Source organism: Schistocerca cancellata, chromosome 5 (assembly GCF_023864275.1).
Source record: "Schistocerca cancellata isolate TAMUIC-IGC-003103 chromosome 5, iqSchCanc2.1, whole genome shotgun sequence".
Taxonomy (NCBI): domain Eukaryota; kingdom Metazoa; phylum Arthropoda; class Insecta; order Orthoptera; family Acrididae; genus Schistocerca; species Schistocerca cancellata.
In genome coordinates, this window is record NC_064630.1 from 149834517 (window position 1) to 149855134 (window position 20618).

Here is a 20618-nt window from a genome sequence, read left to right on the forward strand (position 1 = left end):
TGCTGGGAAGTGGCGGTGCGGTCCCCTACGGCACTGCGTAGGATCCTACGGTCTTGGCGTGCATCCGTGCGTCGCTGCGGTCCGGTCCCAGGTCGACGGGCACGTGCACCTTCCGCCGACCACTGGCGACAACATCGATGTACTGTGGAGACCTTACGCCCCACGTGTTGAGCAATTCGGCGGTACGTCCACCCGGCCTCCCGCATGCCCACTATACGCCCTCGCTCAAAGTCCGTCAACTGCACATACGGTTCACGTCCACGCTGTCGCGGCATGCTACCAGTGTTAAAGACTGCGATGGAGCTCCGTATGCCACGGCAAACTGGCTGACACTGACGGCGGCGGTACACAAATGCTGCGCAGCTAGCGCCATTCGACGGCCAACACCGCGGTTCCTGGTGTGTCCGCTGTGCCGTGCGTGTGATCATTGCTTGTACAGCCCTCTCGCAGTGTCCGGAGCAAGTATGGTGGGTCTGACACACCGGTGTCAATGTGTTCTTTTTTCCATTTCCAGGAGTGTATGAGGGTTATTCAGAAAGTAAGGTCCGACTTCTCATAAAAGAAATCATCACAGATTTTTTGACAAAACTGTGTTCATTTGATTCCTTACATGCTTCTCTATTTTTCTACATAGTTTCCATATTTGTTTAAACATCTATAACAGCGTTCTACAAGCTTTTGTACCCGTAAGTCATAGACGTCTGCAGCCTGTGAGGATAAGCCGTCTTTAACTGCTTCATTCATTTCGTCATCTTTTGCAAAGAGCCTGCCGCTGAGAAATACCTTTAGGTAGCGGAACGAGCGAAAATCGCACATCGGTCTTCACAAATATTTTCGTCCACGGCTTTGACCGAATCTTCTGAGATCACTGGTGATCTGCGTGATCGCGGATCATCATGGACGTTTTCTCGTGGGCCCTTGAAACCTCTCACGCATTTGTACATTTTGTTGCCATTCATTGCATTGGGGCCATACATACACCTCACTTCCGCTGCTGCAACGTTCCTTGCTGTCAGACCTTATCACAGACCGTATTTCGTAGTCGGCGGGCTAATCAATTTTTTAATCATTTTGAACTGACTCTTTAAACTGCGACAAGATAAATTCAGACTGCGTTGTTTGACGAGCAAGGCATGCCGTGAGTCGGTGCTCATGCGCGTTTCAGTGTTTGCGAGAAATTTGATTAGCTACGGAAATTCGGACCTTACTTTCCAAATAACCCTCGTAAAAAGGGGTAACTAAATATAGTAAGATTATTTGCATGTTACGCTACTAGAGAGAGAGAGACTGTAGTGTCGTATCTCAAAGAACAACTCGAAACATTTAGCTCTGGGAAAGAGCACGTAGAGAAACAGTGGCCCACGTTTAGAAAAATAATTGGCCAAATACTGGATAAATATGTACCCCGTGGAATAGTTACTGATAAGAAAAACCCTTAACGGCACACAAACGCTTTAAAAGAACTGCTAAAGAATGGCGACTACAGCTTAATACGTGTAAAACGGATGCAGAGCTATAAATAGTGAGACGCTGAACGAAATGCGTCTGGCTGTGAAGAAAGCAGAGCGTGAAGACGTCAATGATTTCCGGAGCGGAATCATATCGAAATATTTCAGAAAACTCAAAATCTAGTCGTACATAAAGGTGTCGGTGGAACCAACAGCTTATACTCTCATGAATAAGACAGGAACAGGGTAGACAACAAAAGTGGAGGTGCTAAACTCCGATTCTAAATGTTCCTTTAGAAAAATGCAAGAGCACTAGTCCAGTTTAATTCTTACACTATTGCAAAGATGAATGATATAAATATTAGTGTCAGTGGTGTTGAGAAGCAGCTGAAATCGCTAAAACTGAAGAAAGATCCAGAGTCTGAGGAAGTCCGTATCAGATTCTGTGCAGAATCTGGACCTGAATTAGCCCCTCTTTTAACCGTCGTACATCACAGATCCCTCTAACAGAAAACAGTATCCAGTTGTTGAGTAAAGTACAGGTAACGTGCGTCCCTCCACATGCGGTGTAGCGGAAGCGATCCATGCGATGACCGTCCAGTATCATTGACATCAGTCTGTTTTTGTTTCGTTTAATTAACTGGCATCTGACGTTTACGGTTTAAAGCTGCATTTTCGTCGAGGCAAGCACTGTCTGCAGGGAGGCGCCATAGCGCTGTGAAATCTCTGTCGCATACAGGCGTCACGCAAACACTCCGAAATTCACGTACGGTATACATCTCTGAACGTGTCAAAAATCTATTTTTAATGTTAGTACCAAAGTTACGTTAATGTTTTGTTTCAAACAGGTAAAATTTTCCCTTTTTGCGAAACTGCTTTTGACGGGAGGAAGACTGAATGCGTGGAATACTTTTGTCTTGTACATAAGGTATTGTGCAACTTCCAAATATTGAAAGTACGGTATGTTATTTTTCCAAGGGAAAAATTGAGTAAGTCATGTTATCCACGAATATGCTTTTTCCCCTCGATTACCAAAAAACTTCACTCGGTAACGAATCTTTCCAAAGTTGTGCATTTCACCGTCTTTGAGCTAGATGGTAAGTTCCTATGGGACCAAACTGCTGAGGTCATCGATCCCTAGGCTTACACACTACGTAATCTAACTTAAACTAACTTACGCTAAGGACAACAAACACAAACACACTCACGAACACACACACAAACACAAACACAAACACAAACACACGAACACAAACACAAACACACTCACGAACGTCCGAGGGAGGACTCTAACCTCCGACGGGGGAAGCAGCGCGAACCATGTTCAAATGAGTGTGAAATCTTATGGGACTTAACTGCTAAGGTCATCAGTCCCTAAGCTTACACACTACTTAACCTAAATTATCCTAAGCGCACGCACACACACACACACACACACACACACACACACACACACACACACACACACACATGCCCATACCCGAGGGAGGACTCGAACCTCCACCGGTACCAGCCGCACAGTCCACGACTGCAGCGTCTCAGACCGCTCGGCTAATCCCGCGCGGCAGCGCGAACCGTGACAAAGCGCCCTAGACAACGCTGCACCGTGTTTGACATATATCAGATTTGGAAAATAGTATTTTTCGCAGTTTCTTCAATATTACTCTTAAGAAGCACAAGTTTAAATTGTCTCTCCTACAAAAATCACATTAAAAATGGGAAATTCGGATATGGTATACATCTCTATACCCTCTCCAAATGAGCCAAAAATCTCCTCTTAATTTTAGTTACGGCCATTCTAACATTTCTTGAACAGGAAAACCATTCGTGCCCGGAGAAATGAACAGGATGCGGCAAAATGTCCTCCCTAATTTAACGTTCAAATAAAAATCAGATATATCAATATAAAGAAACTGTATTATCACGAATGATACATATAAGGCGTTTCAACACAGCGGTTACAAACTTTCAGTAGACATATACGTTGGAAAAATCAGTCCTGCATAGTCGGACACGCTTTCCTGGCGCAGTAGCGACTTCACAAAACACGAGAAAGAAAGGTCACGAACAGGGTGGAAAACATGCGTATTGTGCTTAGTACAGTAGAAGTCAAGAAATAAAAAGAAAAACAGACAATGATGTCATCAAAGAAGCTGTTCGAAACTACAACCCCCGGACTGTGATGCAGCCCTCGCTTGTGCGGCACATGGAGAACCGGGTAAGTGAAAATGTGCTTCGTCACTGCCAAGAGCCATAGCAACTTCAGGCACAATTTCCAGGGTGTTTGTACACGACCTCCCACGATGGTGCTGATCACTTTCAAACAATTCTTGAAAAACCATCATCCTATACGGATTAAATCACAAGTGCTGTTACAAAATTCGACGTACACCTCCATCAGGTAACTGAAGAGCTCTAGCGCTTTTTCGAGCATCTCTCCTCGGAGACTGCTGAAATGAACGCCTTACTGCATTAATGTGTTGTCCGGTTCGAACGCTCTTTGGTCTCTTTTTTTACCTAGTTCCACATTTTTTATATTTTGACTGTGGTAACATATATAAATAAAGCTTCCCACTCCAAAGAAATGATTCATGTTAATACTGTTCTTTCTTTTGATCCATCTATTTTTCATTTGAGCTTTAAATTAGGGGGAATGTTTCGCTACACCCTTTACTAATCAAGAACTGGCAGTCACAACGCTTTGCACAGCGACAGTGGGAGGCGACAATACCAGCCCTCCATTGGTTTATTTCACATCTCGATAAGATTTCAGTGTGGCACAAAATGTTTGCTACTTACGTTAAATGTTGAGAAATACAAAAATATGCACTTCTCAAAACATAAAATTATAATATCCAGTGAGTACGATCTCATTAAGCCACATTAGTAATCAAGTAACCACCATAAATATCTCAGTGTAACAATTTTTGGGGAGAGTTGAAATTTATGATCTGTCAGATACCAGTTATTTCATGAAAGCCTTCTTATACACTAATAAAGAAAATATGTCAAGCCTACCGATCTGTAAAGAATTGTCGTAGTTAAGTTATTTCTGTGTTTCATTGCCACTAACTGTCTGTATGTGATGGTGGCAAGCCTCAAGGAAGGAAAGGAATACTTTGTTCAAAGCTATTGCATCTATATTTTGTGTACCCGTATCTCTCCTGTTTCTAATCCTGTGATTAAATCCAGAATGAGTGGCTGTGTTTAAGGGTACCGTGTATCACTACAAGTGGTTTCCTTTCCTGTTCCACTCGCAAATAGAGCGAGGGAAATAAGACTGTCTGTATGTCTCCGTATGAGCCCTAATTTCTCGTATTTTATCTTCGTAGACCTTACGTGCAATGTATGTTGAATCGTTCGGCAGCCGGCATCAAATGCCGGTTCTCTCAATTTTATCCACAGTGTTCCTCGAAAAAAAAAATGTCGCCATCCCTCAAGGGATACCCATTTGAGTTCCCGAACCATCTCCGTAACACTTACGTGTTGTTCGAGTCTACCAATAATAAATCTAATAAAAAAAATGGTTCAAATGGCTCTGAGCACTATGGGACTCAACTTCGGAGGTCATCAGTCACCTAGAACTTAGAACTACTTAAACCTAACTAACCTAAGGACATCACACACATCCATGCCCGAGGCAGGATTCGAACCTGCGACCGTAGCGGTCTCGCGGTTCCAGACTGTAGCGTCTAGAACCGCACGGCCACTCCGGTCGGCAATAAATCTAATAGCCCGCCTCTGAATTGCTTCGATATCTTCCTTTAATGCGACCTGATACGGGTCCCAAACCTCGAGCATTACTCAAGAATAGGTCGCACTAGCATCCTATAAATGCAGATGAACCACACTTTCCTAGAATTCTCCCAATAAAACGAAGTCGACCATTCGTCTTTCCTAGCACAATCCTCACATGCTCGTTCCATTTCGTATCACGTTGCAACGTTACGCCCAGATATTTAAACGACGTGACTGTGTCAAGCAAGACACTACTAAATCTATATCTAAACAATATGGGTTTGTACTTCCTACTCATCCTCATTAACTTGCACTTTCCCCACATTTATAGGGAGCTGCCGTTCATCACACCAACTAGAAATTTTGTCTAACTCATCCTTTATCTTTCTACAGTCAATCAACTTCGACATATTAACGTACACCACAGGCTCATCAGCAAATAACCGCAGATTACTGCCCACCCCGTCCGATAGTTAATTTGTGTATATAGAGAGTACGGTAAGTAATTATGTCACTGTTGTTAAACTTCTAAGGCGTCCGCAGCTCGTAGTCTTGCGGCAGCGTTCTCACTTCCCGCGCACGGGATCCAGGGTTCGATTCCTGGCGGGGTCAGGGAAATCTCTGCCTCGTGATGACTGGATGTTGTGTGTTCTTCTTCATCATTTCATCATCATTGACTCGCAAGTCGCCCGAAGTGGCGTCAACTAAAAAGGACTTGCAATACCGCGGCCGAACTTCCCCCGCATGGGGCCTCCCGGCCGACAATGCCATACGATCATTTCATTTCAACTTCAAAGGCCACGAATATTCTCAATACCTCCACAACGAACAACAGCCACGGTAAGCCATCCAGTACCATGACTGAATTTATCATTCTTTATAAGGAAAAAATTCGAAATACCAGAAATACCACCAGCGAAAACAAAGACCATCAAGGACAGCATGGGAAGCAATGCCTTTCACCTTCGCTTTATTTTTCTTCTTATCATCAGTATTGATTTCATTACTATCAATGGCATAGCGCTGGTGACGGGAGTCTGTAGTCTAGTTTAGCCAACTTGGGATTCTGATCTAGATACACTCAGTTTCCTGCCACCACGCTTTCAAAGTGGGATCTCTGATCAACGTTCGGTTGTCCGGCACTGTCGGCGATACTAGGTAAGGACAGATGTGTGTGTGTGTGTGTGTGTGTGTGTGTGTGTGTGTGTGTGTGTGTGTGTGTGTGTGTGTGTGTGTGCAGATAAGTTGCCATGATTTGGCTAAAATTTTTGGAAAGTTTTGTAAGTAAGCCACGATTGTGTTTAATAATTTTGTTTCAGTTTTCGCACGTTCGTTTTAAATTATGGCAACATTTCTAATGTAATTTTTGTGTGTGCGTGATTAACTGCTACGTTTGTGGAAAGTACTTTGTGTGCAGATCGAATTCCTACCGCGTGCGGTGCTAGTACGAAAGAATGCTGTCCGTTTCGAACGATTAAGAAAGCAAAGTCACTGAAAATGTCTAAAGCAAATTTCAGGGAAATATTTTAGTTTAACGTATTATTAAACTTCTTATTTTTAGCGGTTTGTGGAGACTTTCAAGTCTGTGTCATTGTTCAGCGACATTCTCACATGGGTCAATAATAGGGATTTAAGCCTTTTGTTTCAGATGTGTAATCATACACTACTGGTCATTAAAAGTGCTTCACCAAGAAGAAATGCAGATGATAAACGGATATTCGTTGGACAAATATATTATACTAGAACTGACATGTGATTACATTTTCACGGAATTTGGGTTCACAGATGCTGAGAAATCAGTACCCAGAACAACCACCTCTGGCCGTAATACCGACCTTGATATGCCTGGGTATTGAGTCAAACAGAGCTTGGATGGCGTGTACAGCTACAGCTGCCCATGCAGCTTCAACACGATACCACAGAGTAATGACTGGCGTATTGTGACGAGCCAGTTGCTCGACCACCGTTGACAAGACGTTTTCAATTGGTGGGATATCTGGAGAATGTGCTGGCCAGGGCAGCAGTCGAACATTTTCTCTATCCAGAAAAGCCCGCACAGGACCTGAAACATGCGGTCGTGCATTATCCTGCTGAAATATAGGGTTTCGCAGGGATCGAATGAAGGATAGAGCAACGGGTCGTAACACATGTGAAATGTAACGTCCACTGTTCAAAATGCCGTGAATGCGAACAAGAGGTAACCGAGACGTGTAACCAATGGCACCCCATACCATCACGTCGGGTGATACGCCGATATGGCGATGACGAATACACGCTTCCAACGTGCGTTCACCGCGATGTCGCCAAACACGGATGGGACCATCATGATGCTGTAAACAGAACCTGGATTCATCCGAAAATATGACGTTTTGCCATTCGTGCACCCAGGTTCGTCGTGGAGTACATCATCGCAGGCGCTCCTGTCTGTGATGCAGCGTCAAGGGTAACCGCAGCCATGGTCTCCGAACTGATAGTTCATGTTGCTGCAAGCGTCGTCGAACCCTTCGTGCAGATGGTTGTTATGTTGCAAACGTCCCCATCTGTTGACTCAGGGATACGAGGCCGTTGTGATCCAGCACGGCGTTCCGTATTACCCTCCTGAACCCACCGATTCCATATTCTGCTAACAGTCATTGGATCTCGACCAACGCGAGCAGCAATGTCGCGAGACGATAAACCGCAATCGCGATAGGCTACAATCCGACCTTCATCAAAGTCGGAAACGTGATGGTACGCATTTCTCTTCCTTACAAGAGGCATCACAACAACGTTTCACCAGGCAACGCTGGTCAACTGCTGTTTGTGTATGAGAAATCGGTTGTAAACTTTCCTCATGTGAGCACGTTGTAGGTGTCGCCACCGGCGCCATCCTTGTGTGAATGCTCTGAAAAGCTAATCATTTGCATATCACAGCATCTTCTTCCTGTCGGTTAAATTTCGCGTCTGTAGCAAGTCATCTTCGTGGTGTAGCAATTTTAATGGCCAGTAGTGTACTTGGACTTTTTCAGTATAGATGTGGATGTCTGAACTGAAGTTTTCTTTTGCGGTGAAATAGACGATTTTTTCTTGCACATAAACTCCTAATTAATTAATTAATTAATAGTTCTTAACTTCCTACATCGAAAGAACAAATTTCATCTATTTTTTGAATTTTCAGTTTAATGTATTTTTCGCGGTCTCTCTCCCGTCTACGAGTGAGGTCATATGCTTTGTCAAGTACGCAATAGTCTTTGTGGATACTGTTTGCAATGGAAAATATATTTTGGTATGGGTGTGTGTGATTGTTCCTCTTTGCATTCCAGCCCCATGGGTTGTTTGAATTTTCCAAACTGTGCAAGGTACTTTTTATCAAACCTCTCGTAGTAATGAGAACCCATTTAGGATAAATGCCCTTCTGCCGTCATTTGTGGTGTATAAAATGTAACTGTGGACTCCGTACAGTCGTTTCGTAAGACTGTTCCTTCATTTTGTTCAATTACGGCTCACGTGGTTCACCGCTTAATTGCGGTTGTGCTTGTTAACCTCCCCAGGAGGAGTGAACAGCAGAACTAAGTGAAACTCTAGGTCTATGCGACGTAAAATGCATCGATTTTGTAGCATTGTATTAATATTTTAATATTATGTTCCATTTTATGTTTCATTATCCACATGTTCCTCCCTCAATTTATCTTGTGTGTGAGTGAATTTAGATGAATAAATAACTTTTCTGGGTTTATTTTGTGGTGGGAGCGGATTTGGTTGTCGTCTGCTGACAATAGGAGATGTGCTTCTCTTTAGGAGGGGAACACAGGATGACCAACTTAGGATGCCGGTACTCGGGCAGAGAGGTTTATCCCTTTTGGTGCAAGGTTGGTTTGTCTGTCAGGTTGGTGGAGGATGCAAACCTCTCTGGTAGCTTGCGTTGCACTGGGAGTCGCGAGAAGCTCGATGGAGAACGGTCACTCTTCGTTTGGTTCTTGGTAATTACGGATGTAGCTCCTAAGGTAGGGCGGAGATAGGATGTATGTAGAGTCGCATTATACCTAAGTTAAATCTCGTTGAAATACTCAAGTTATTCAGCTTAACTGAAGCCTCATGTTTTCAGTCAATTTGTGCTATGAGTTTCCAGTATTAGCTAATCATTATGTTCGATAGTTACGTTGATCGTACCTTGCTTTGGAACCACATGGTGTGGAGGGTCCACCACAGATATGATGAGATTAATCTAGAGTACCTATTTCTAGTGCGAATGTGAGTGTAATTCAATCCTCCAACTGTGTGATTTTATTTTTCTGTTGTGTGAAATCAGTGTGAATGAAAGAGTGTATGCTTTCCCTGTTCCTTTTTTGTTCATTCCATATGAGGTCGTCTTACGAGATCTCACGCAGGACACAGTAATTTGTTGATAAGCCACCACGTACTTTTAGTCAGATGATTTCATCCCTCAATATAATGTTGCTCGGTGAATGAAAATTGCCTCACAAATGATAACATTGTGCCTCCTGTACGTTATTTATCGCACTTTAATTTAATACCTTGCTCTTATATTTTTTATTTATTATTTGACGTCCTGATTCATTAAAAAATTAATTGGTTTTGAGATTCTCCTTAACGGCAGAGAAGTGGCTAACTTATGCATTCCTAAATAATTGTTCTTGCTAAACAGCGTAGTTCATTTAGTCTTTTTTTTTTTTTTTTACAATCCTGACATTCAAAATTTACCAGTTGAGCTTTTCTTAAACTTTAGGAAGGGCTTGGGCTGGTGACGGCCGTGAAATTAACAGTAATATTAAGCCTACATGCTTTCCAGCTCTCAGAACATCTTACAACGGAAAGAAGTAAAATCAGCTGTAACAGAACATGTTCTACAGCCCAGAAACCATGAAAGCAAAATTTTATCTACAGTTACGAACTACTATCCATGGCTATATACAGTAGAAATCATTGAAATATGTAAACACGGAGACAAGTCCAAAGAAAAAAATAAACAACCACAAAACTCGATGCAATATTGACAGTAAAAAAATAGCTCTGAGCACTATGGGACTTAACTTCTGAGGTCATCAGTCCCCTAGAACTTAGAACTACTTAAAACTTAACTAACCTGAGGACATCACACACAACCATGCCCGAGGCAGGATTCGAACTTGCGACCGCAGCGGTCGCGCGGATCCAGACCGTAGCGCCTAGAACCGCTCGGCCACCCCGGCCGGCAATACTGACAATAGGTCTAGAGCATCGATAGATCAGTTAAGTCTGATAGACGATAGTTGAATACAGTTAATTTAACTGACAAAATCTGCTGCGAGCACGTCGAATATACGAGAAATGTCCAGAAAGTAAGTTCCGAGCGGTCGCGAAAGGGAAACCACAGTGAAAATCCGATGAAGCTTTGCACCGAGATGTTGGGCAGTAGCTATAGTATGTCCGTAGATCGTGTCACGTTGAACGTTTCAGTTCTGAGCGCACAGTGATCACGCAAAAATTTCTAGAAAACAGAGGCCCCCATCAAGTATCGGTGCTCACCGTTTTCAAATCTGCTCACACGAACCGCTGGTTATGAAAATTTTTGGCTCAGACAACGAGTTGCAGACTAGCGTAGACAATTAGCCAGAGGCACAGGTGGCTGCCTTTTATGACGAGGGTACTGGAAAATTTGTACAACGCTAAACAAATATCTAAGTCGGAGAGGCATCCATGTAGAAGGTGGAAGGTGTAGCTAATTGTTGCAAAGAAAACATTTCTGATTTTCATTGTGGTTTGTATTTCGCGACCGATTGGAACTTACTTTCTGGACACCCCTCTTAGTTTAATTGCAAGGATCAGTATCAGTGTGACGAGATGCCATGAAGACCGGCTTCCTTAAAACTCTTGTTATTGTTTCATAAGTAACATGCAAGGTATGTGGGGAACATAGGACCAGCTGGTCATCTACAAGGGATGAGCTGTACACATCCACGTGCGTCATTCCAGCGACTTACGCATGTTGTTCTTAGCCAGTCAGTAATCACCAAGTAAATGTGTCTTCTCAAGAAGATAGATAAGTTTGGGTCTGAATACACAACTTTAACACAATGCAGACCTTTGAATTTACGAAAGCGTAACAACAATGACTAATCGCTTACTCATGGGTTTCTCACGCGTTATTTTTAACTTGCTCTTGGTTGGTTTTACCTTTCATAACTACTATTATAGTGATTATTACAAGCACATTAGTACTTAGCTTTGTTGTTCACTGATAACTCTTGTTCACCCTCCTGTTTGTAAGGATGTTCACGTGAGCAAGACACAAACTCAGTACAAATGCAAGTGACATTATTTGCTCATCCGTGGCTGTTCAAGAAACTTTTCGCCAGTCATTTGCTATTTATATTTTTTGTTCTAAAAACGTTGTAGTTAAAACTTTCGTGCTCAATTATTCTGTCATTGACATGTGTCCAAGTTGTTCACGTGGCGCAGAAACTGAACAACGAACCAGTGTTCTTGTACAATGTGGTCGTCGATTTCATTCTTCTGCATCACTGTCAGACATACTTGTTTATCCTTATGGAAGCTTCCAGATTTCTCATAGGCATTCTTCGTAGGATTTATCTAAACTGTATTATGTCGAGGAACTGATCGAATTTACTGTTTACTGCAGACAGACACAGATACACCGACACACACAAGGTATCCTTATATTTGTCTGGGATATATTGCCCCAGAAAGCAATTAAAAATAGTTTCGAACCCTAGATCCAACCACGGATTTCGGGACGTTTTCTTCATTTTAAGACAAATGCCGACACTGGTAGTCCCTTATCAAAAATTCTGCCCCACAACCAGCTCGCCTGATGACTGGTTGAAAACTTCCCAAGGCTCTGCAATCAACAAGACCCCAAATACCCTTCTCTACACCTTGTGGTGGGCAGTGAAAAGTATTATGAACAGGGGCACCCTTCTTACTCAATTCCGGTAGATACTAACCGGCTTAAAGTCCTTTCGATATTTTGTAAAAGAGGATAATCATGTAGAAGGTGAATAGAAGGAAAATTGATGAATCCGGTTCACCAATTTTCGGTGTTGTTCACAGGTTTCCGACAATATAAATTGAAGAATTGAAATAAGACGATATGCCATAACAAGGAATTTTGAAGTTTATATGAAATGGGATCTACATACCAATCCCAACAACATCCAAAAAAGGCTCAGACGTCCACAAATGAAAATGTTGTACCAAATGCAATCAACAGGTTGCGTTTAAACAGCCACTGCTATCAACTTTTGAAAGGCTATGTTCATCGCGCTTTCTCCTCAGTGACACATAAAATTGCAGTGATTCAAAAATGGTTCAAATGGCTCTGAGCACTATGGGACTTAGCATCTGTGGCCATCAGTCCCATGGACTGCCGGCTTCATTTGCGGGTAAAGACAATGTATGGTAATTCCGCCAAAAACAACACAATACATACAGCCTATGGAGCTATATTTCTTCCGGAAACATAAAATATGTGCAAGAAGGATAACAGACACTGTAAGGACTCACTGCAGACTTCGACACTAAGTTAGGAAATACAATTTTCGTAATGAAAGTACATTCTATTACTCATAATCAACAGTCTTGGCCAATGTATCAGCTATGCTTGAATATTCCTGGCAAGTGGCTGGGTAGTATACTCGCACTCATGTTGCTAAAATCAGTAATGTGTTTCAAGTGGCATTTGATTTAGCAACCCAAAAAAAAAAATGTGATTATGGTGCTTGTCCAGATGATTTCGCCAAATGTGCCTATTGTGATTCTGCTTATTGTTTCATGCATTTCTTGAGGAACCTCATACATCTTTTCAAAATCCGATCGTGTGCAAACTAAGAGTAACACAATCAAATGCTTTCACCATCTAATCACTCGGTCCGCCGCTCGTGGTCTCGCGGTAGCGTTCTCGCTTCCCGAGCACGGGGTCCCGGGTTCGATTCCCGGCGGGGTCAGGGATTTTCACCTGCCTCGAGATGACTGGGTGTTTGTGTTGTCCTCATCATTTCATCGTCATCCAGGAAAGTGGCGAAATTGGACTGGGCAAAGATTGGATAATTGTACGGGCGCTGATAACCACGCAGTTGAGCGCCTCACAAACCAAATATCATCATCATCATTCTAATCACAGTGGTACCTAAAGCTTCGAAGTACAACTGGAACACCGAATTCCTCTTCGAGCACCGAGCGAGGTGGCGCAGTGGTTAGCACACTGGACTCTCATTCGGGAGGACGACAGTTCAATCCCTCGTCCTGCCATCCTGATTTAGGTTTTTCCGAAATCACTCCAGGAAAATGCTGGGATGATTCCTTTCAAAGGGCACGGCCGACTTCCTTCCCCATCCTTCCCTAATCCAATGAGACTGATGACCTCGCTGTCTGGTCTCCTCCCCAAATCAACCCAGCCCCCCCCCCCCCTCTCTCTCTCTCTCCTGTTCGAGCCGAGAAACTTCCCTTTTAAGACAACGCATGCAGTTGCACGACAAGGAAAATGTTATCATCTTCCTATTATCACAAGCGGCAAATTTCTGTGATGATGTAGGTACCTGTACAACACAACCAGAAGTAACACTTTAACGAGTTCGTTGCTTAATAAATTGATTTTAATCTTAACTTTCTAAGAGATGAAAGGAACGTCACTTAACGCAGTTTAATAGCCCTGAGGAACGAATATTTTTCTTCGTTATTGTGATACCAAACTATCAATCGCTAAACATGATTCCCTCACCAACCCCGTAAAACATTGCCAGGTAGAGAAGAGACATTATCAACAAATGCTCTTTGACATCTAAAGCATACAACTTAATTGTCTACTTACACCATTACATAAAAATCCTTTATCCAGGCAACCCAGTAGATTGTTCCTTTCGCTATTTTTAACCCGCCTTTCTTCAATATACAACTCTATACTAGAATTTTTTTGCTGTTTGGGGTAACAAGAAATACGTGGTGCAATTAAGTCGCGTGTCTTTTACAAAAGTAAAAGATATGATCCCTCTTGTCCATGTCTTGCTATTATAATTGTGTTAATAGTCACTGTTTTCGTCAGACAGCGCACAAATCAGCTTACGCATATCACTCCGAAAACAAGCACAAATTGCTATAGCTGTCTTTGGGAGGCTACAGGAGCGCTCCTAGTAGCTGCTTCTAGACAACGTAAAATGTAGCGTGAAACTCAGCCTCTGACTTGAGAATTAGTTGCACTTGGGAAGTGTAAGCAGAGAAGGCAGGCAATAAAATATCTGTCTATTTATGGTCTTCCAACATGACGATGTAGTATCGACTTCACAGTTTTTGTTTTTATAGTAGTTGGGTTTATTGGCAAGCAGTTTTGAACTCAGTGTTCACCTACAGTCGAAGCACATCGTTAAAACCAAAATGTCAAATAAAAATCATTAACAAACAGTTTTATAGTTTCACTTCTAAGCATTAGGCGTGTACAAAAATATAATGAAGTTCACTCTGGTAATTACAAATCTAGCTAAGTCTTATTCAAGTGAGTCATCATGGTGAAATTTAAAAGAACGCTTCGGAACAGTTCACTTTAATACATTTTATTTTATCAAAACTTAGCGGAGACACGATATCGCTGTACTGTGACGATGTTGCGCATGGATAATCAGTGAAAACACGCCGTGCGATTCACCTACAGTAGCCATAGTCTGTAGGCAGAGGTCTGAGTGCAGAGCAGCCCGTAAAGCTACATATATGTAATGTATAAATATGGACTGTTTGATAACGGCTATATTAAATTACATCGCGAATGTTCACTTGATTAATACTAAGATACGTCTGCAATTACCACAGGAATCATTATTTTGCACACAGAGTGCTAACAAGATGTTTTCGTGGTTTTGTTGTGTGTTTTCACGTTAATGAAGTCCTTTTTGACAATAGATGACGGTTTGAAACATACGTTGCGTTCGAAACTAATCATCAACAAATTTGGATATAAACGCAGTTACGACAGAAAATATAAGCAGCGAAATAATCTTATCTGCACCTAAGGGCTGGCCGCGATGGCAGAGCGGTTCTAGGCGCTTCAGTCCGAAACCGCCCGACTGCTACGGTCACAGGTTCGAATCCTGCCTCGGGCATGGATGCGTGTGATGTCCTTAGGTTGGTTAGGTTTAAGTAGTTCTAAGTTCTAGGGGACTGATGACCTCAGATGTTAAGTCACATAGTGCTCAGAGCCATTTGAACCATATTTGCACCTAAGGTGACTGGCGTTATTTATTAACAAAATACATCGTCGACGATCTACATATATTGGGAATCATGTATGCGATCTGAAGCTTTCCCGGTTTATACGATGCTTCCAAGGTTCTCGGGTCTACTGCCGGATGCAATTGTAAAAGGTCCACGATATTTCGGCGAACAATCGTTCCGCCATCAGGTGGTATTGATGGAATTCCGTCAGTACCGCCTGATGATGGCGGAACTGCTGTACGCCGAAATATCGTGGACCTTCGATGATTGCATCCGGCAATACCTCCGCCCAGTGTAATCGGACATATTTTGTGCCACGTATGCTTGCTTCACACAGACAAAGAGAAAGATTAGACGAGTTGAAAGCTCAAAGTAGAATGTACACATACAGTAAAGGTAAAATTATGTTATGCTACAATTTAAAAAGAACAACTTTAGATATGTACCGCAAATTGTGAAAAATATAATATGAAATAAAAATATCGGCACTCAACATTATAGACATTTGTTTATGTTATTTATAACTGCTTACAATTTCAACACCCGCCACCTAGAATCCAGTTCGGGTCGCATTTTCACGTAACTACAAACAATGCTATAGAATTGTTGTTAACACTTCAAGATTTATAACTGAGGCCCTTTTACTAATTAGTAATATTAATTATGAAGTTAGTAGAAAATCTATAAATATTAAATGAAAAGGAAAAGCACCAAAAATCCTTTAAACCATGACCCTACATTTGTTAATCATCTGCACTACTATCGCAGCAGATGACTTACTGCCAGTTCGTAATCTTAACTACTGGAGTAACATTAGGATTAAGGAAGGCAGATTCGTCAGAAGGCTCCTGTTGCCGAATCCTGCATCCATGACCCATATTATAATTACTTACGTCTATGCGAATAAGTCTTTTTAGCCCAGGCAAAGGAGTGTTTATGTGGGAAACAAAATTTTGCACCCTGGTTCACAGTCAAAATTAAACTGTTGGCCTCACCATAGCTAGCCATATAAGCTTTTGAGAGGTCCGAGGAGGGTAAGGGTGTACAGTCTCCTATACCACGACGCTTATCAAAGTACTTCTGCGTTCAAACCAGCCAGTGTTGGGGACAACTTTACCTTATAAAATAGGGTATTCTATGCCTCGTTTAGTTGGAGCCGCTGTCAATGTAACACAGAAGAATCTCAGAATAAAATTTACCTATCATAAAATGCTACTTACTGGATACAATATTTTAAGATGGAATCCGGCAAGTAAATAACCCCTTTTTCCGTGCGCCACGTATGTACGCCTACGTGACGGTCAGATCACTTCTAGGAGAAAATTACGTTGTCTAAGCTCTTCACTGTAGAATTTAACACGTCGTTTTTAATCGGCGTGAAATCCTAAGATTTAAGTTTGTCATAGCCCAAAGATGTTTTCCATTGTAATTACTGTTCACGGTACATGTAAATAATCTGCTGGACAACATAAGAAACTCCTCGCAGCTGTTCGTAGATCATGATTTAAATGGGACAGTCGCAACTTCTTAAATTTTGAGGAAAACCCGGGGAGACGGGCGGAAGATAAATGCTTGATTCAGGGACTGGCAGCTGGCCGTAAGTAAATGTACCATTTTTCACGTAAGTGGAACAGTCCATTCGACGATCAGTCACTGGAAACCATAACAACTGCGAAACATCTGAGTATCATTCCGGGGTGACCTCGTGTAAAATGAGAGGAAAGAGACACAGATGCTACACAGATTCGTTGTAAAGCGTTTAGTTCACTGTAGGAATGTTGGTTAGCTGTTTAGATGGTTGGTTGGTTGATTTGGGGGAGGTGACCAGGCAGCGACGTCATCGGCACCATCTGATTAAGGAATGGAGTCGGCCTTGCCCTTTCAAAGGAACCATTTCGGCATTTACCTGATGCGATTTAGAGAAATCACGGAAAACCTAAATGAGGATGGCCGGACGCGGGCTTGAACCGACGTCCTCCCAAATGCGAGTCAAGTGTGCTAACCACTGCGCCACCTCCCTCGGTAAGAGGTCAAGAGAGGCACAACGTCGATATTATTATTGACCGCTGCTTACACGATTTGTTCAGTGTGAGCACCGGTGACGACGAAATGCTGCATTCGTAAAAGTATGTGATTAACAGTTACTTGCGGCGGTTCCGGTGGAATCTGGGCAATGAGTTCCTGTATACTGGTCTTCAGATCAGGTAGAGACCGAACGTGTCCCTGGTAAAAACGTTCTTTTAAGTATCCGCAAAGGAAAACTCACATGGATTGAGATTAGGTGATCTTGTAGGCCATGCATCTCCAAAACCTCTGGAGGTAACACATTCGTGGAAGTTTGCATTAAGCAGACCTTTCCCTCGGCTAGTGACATTAAGTGTTGACATGTCTTGCATGAAAGCAGTGGTTTCCACCAGTTGTGCTATTCCAAAGCAGGAATAGCATGTTGTACAAGGTGATCTCAATAACGTGCAGGCGTCACGGTAAATCTAACAAGACCTCTGGGTATATTCTCTTCAAAGAAGAACGGACCGAGAATAAAGGTTCTTGTGAATCCACGCTACACAGTCACATACGACGACTGTAATTGATCTTCGTGCACAACACGCAGTTTAACAGTACCCCATATTCGGCAGTTCTCGTTACTCCACAGAAGTGGACTGCCACACCGAGCTCACCTGCGTTTACGAACTTCATTATCTTCTTTAAACCATTTAATAGCCTCGAGCTTCTCCCCAGACCTTTCAGTAAGCGATGCTCTCTCAATGAAACACTGCAATTGCTGTCGTTCACATAAAACAGTTTCACTAACAGCGCAAGATCTCTCTTCTCGATAGCCATACAGGCTAACGTAAAATGACAACGTGCATGTGATTTCGTCACAGTGCATAGCGCCAGATTTGCACCTAGCGAGCAAAATTGGAAATAATTTGTTTTCCAGCTTAAATAGGTTCTGCATTAAGGCATTAGCATATCTACCAAGTTTCGCTGCAGTAGGATAATTAAAGCCCACACTGGACCTCCCTGAGTGGCTGCACTTCAATTGTAACCATCCGGTACAAGTTCGAACAAATTTTTAGTATTGTTCGTTAGCTATGGCCGTAATCAGACGGCATTAAAGACAAAATAGAGAAGACGTAACGAAGAGGGGCGCGTTTGGCAACGAGTTCGTTTAGCGCTCGCAGGACGTTACAGAGAGGCTAATGAAGCTCCTGTGACAGACGACGTAAGAATGGCTTTGTGGGGGATTTACGACCCTGTCGCTCGCCTGAAGTTGTTTATGGGAGCCAAATCCCGATAGGATGGTTAAACCGTGTGTGCAGTATCATCTAAGCCATGCACGGAGGTCCTCACAAAAAGCTAAAATGAGACAGGAAAACAGTGCACATACCGACGGAGTCCATTCCGTGTTGAAGGGCGACGGCAGAAGCCGCGTCACGCTCTGGTGGCTTCACGTCGCAGCGATTACGCTGGCGTCAGTGGAGCATGTTAACACTCGGGCTGCGGGACACAAACGGTGCTACAGGGTGGGACAAGCAGAGAGATACGGAGTGGCTGGACACACAGCCAGCGAGACTGATTATGTTATCATGCGGAAGAGCACACAAGCCGACTGCGACCGCGAATAACCACAACTCCCAACAGACAAACACCGGGACAGCCAATCACGACCCCCACCAGCCAGAACGACAACATCTGTCAGCACACAGATCATCTTGTCGCCCAGATGCGATACGCGGCAACGCCACTGATCAGATGTTAGTAGCTGGTGAAAGCGTCGCGATCATGTTGTCACGAATCTCCCTCGCACCCCAACTTCTTTTCAAAAAATTATGAGCTGTCCGTCCGGCCATTGACGTGTCCGTTCACTGTATTCAGCTTTGTGTCAGTGTCGTGGTCTAACATTCTTTTTGCAACAGCGAGGTGTAGGGGAGGGTCCTATGATAAAAGCTGATTCCGAGATTCACTAGTATTCGGCACTGGGATCCCGTTTTGCAAGGCGATGAGCCTCCAGACGTACATACCTGCTATTTGTTCCACCCAAGTACCACCTGTTATAACGCTTGCGTTCCGTTTTGGAAGTTGACTCTTTAATTCCTTTATTGTAACTTAGTTTACATCCGTTTATTTGTTGTTTTCGTTTCTGTGAAAGGCCTATGCGGCATCTCGCCTGCTCTTAGTTTTCATTACTTTTACTTGCGACGGTAATACAGTAGAGTCTCGATAGTTCGAGGTGAACTGGACCGGAACCACCTCGAACTATCGAAAACTCGGACTATCGAAATTTAAATGGGAAAAAGAAATAATGTAAGTAATACAGGTCAAAATATGAACTTTATTAAAATGAAAGTATTTACACTTGCATTTGCTTTGGCAGAATAACAATAATTATCTATTTAGACAAGTAATAGTGAAGTGTGTCATGTTTCGCGAAGCTGCAACGTTTCCTCGCGGCAATGTCACGCCACCGTCTCAGGAGCAGTAGGCCAGTTGGTGTCGCCTCAGGCTGTTGTTCCACGTAGCATATGGCGGCCTCGAGAACAGCGTAGCCATCGGTGTGACTCATCATCGGTGCAGCCTCTGCCTCGTCGTCCTCATCACTCTCACACTGCTATGGAATGATAACCGTATCAATTATAGAGGAGTCTGTCACTTCCAACTGTTCGTCCGAATTTAACCAATCGCCTACTTCCACCTCTTCTGCCTCTTCACACCCTGGCAATCTTCTGATTAAATTACACAATGGTTGATCGTCCTCATCTGCTAAATCTTCAGTTTCTGTGTCTGGTATACTTTCCTGTAGAATTTTCCTCCATGACTTTGAAATTGTGTCTGACTTTATTTCGCTCCAAGATTCGCTAATCCAGTACACGACGTCCTTCAAAGTCACTTTCTTCAAAGCTCCTACAATGCTTGCGTTGTCTTCGGAATGCAGGATTGACTGTAGCAATCGCCGTCGATCCTTTTTTTTTTTTTTAGACATTCCAGAACGCCCTGATCCTTGGGCTGAATGAGACGGGTAACGTTTGGTGGGAAAAACAAGGCACGGATACTGTCGCACTGCAGTTCTCCTGCACTTGGATGTGAGAACGCATTATCCATGAGCAAAATTGCTTTGCATGGCAGTCCCCTTTCTTTTAAAAAATTCTTGCAGTCAGGTACAAATGAGTTGAGAAACCAGCTCTTGAAGATTTCCTGATTCATCCAGGCATTATTCTGATGTGTACAGGCAAC

General features: G+C 43.0%; 1 protein-coding gene across 2 annotated transcripts in view; it reads right to left on the bottom strand.

Annotated features, from left to right (window-relative positions):
- Nucleotides 1-20618, bottom strand: part of LOC126188261 (b(0,+)-type amino acid transporter 1-like) — a 482554-nt gene that overhangs the window by 199343 nt on the left and 262593 nt on the right. Inside the window, exon 1 of one of the 2 annotated variants that reach the window (XM_049929826.1) lies at nucleotides 18775-18895. The exons of the other annotated variant lie outside the window; for it this stretch is intronic. Coding sequence (XP_049785783.1) covers nucleotides 18775-18787 — 13 coding nt within the window. The 5' untranslated portion in view covers nucleotides 18788-18895. Of the gene's footprint in view, nucleotides 1-18774; nucleotides 18896-20618 lie in introns of those variants that run through there. 2 annotated transcript variants of the gene reach the window in all.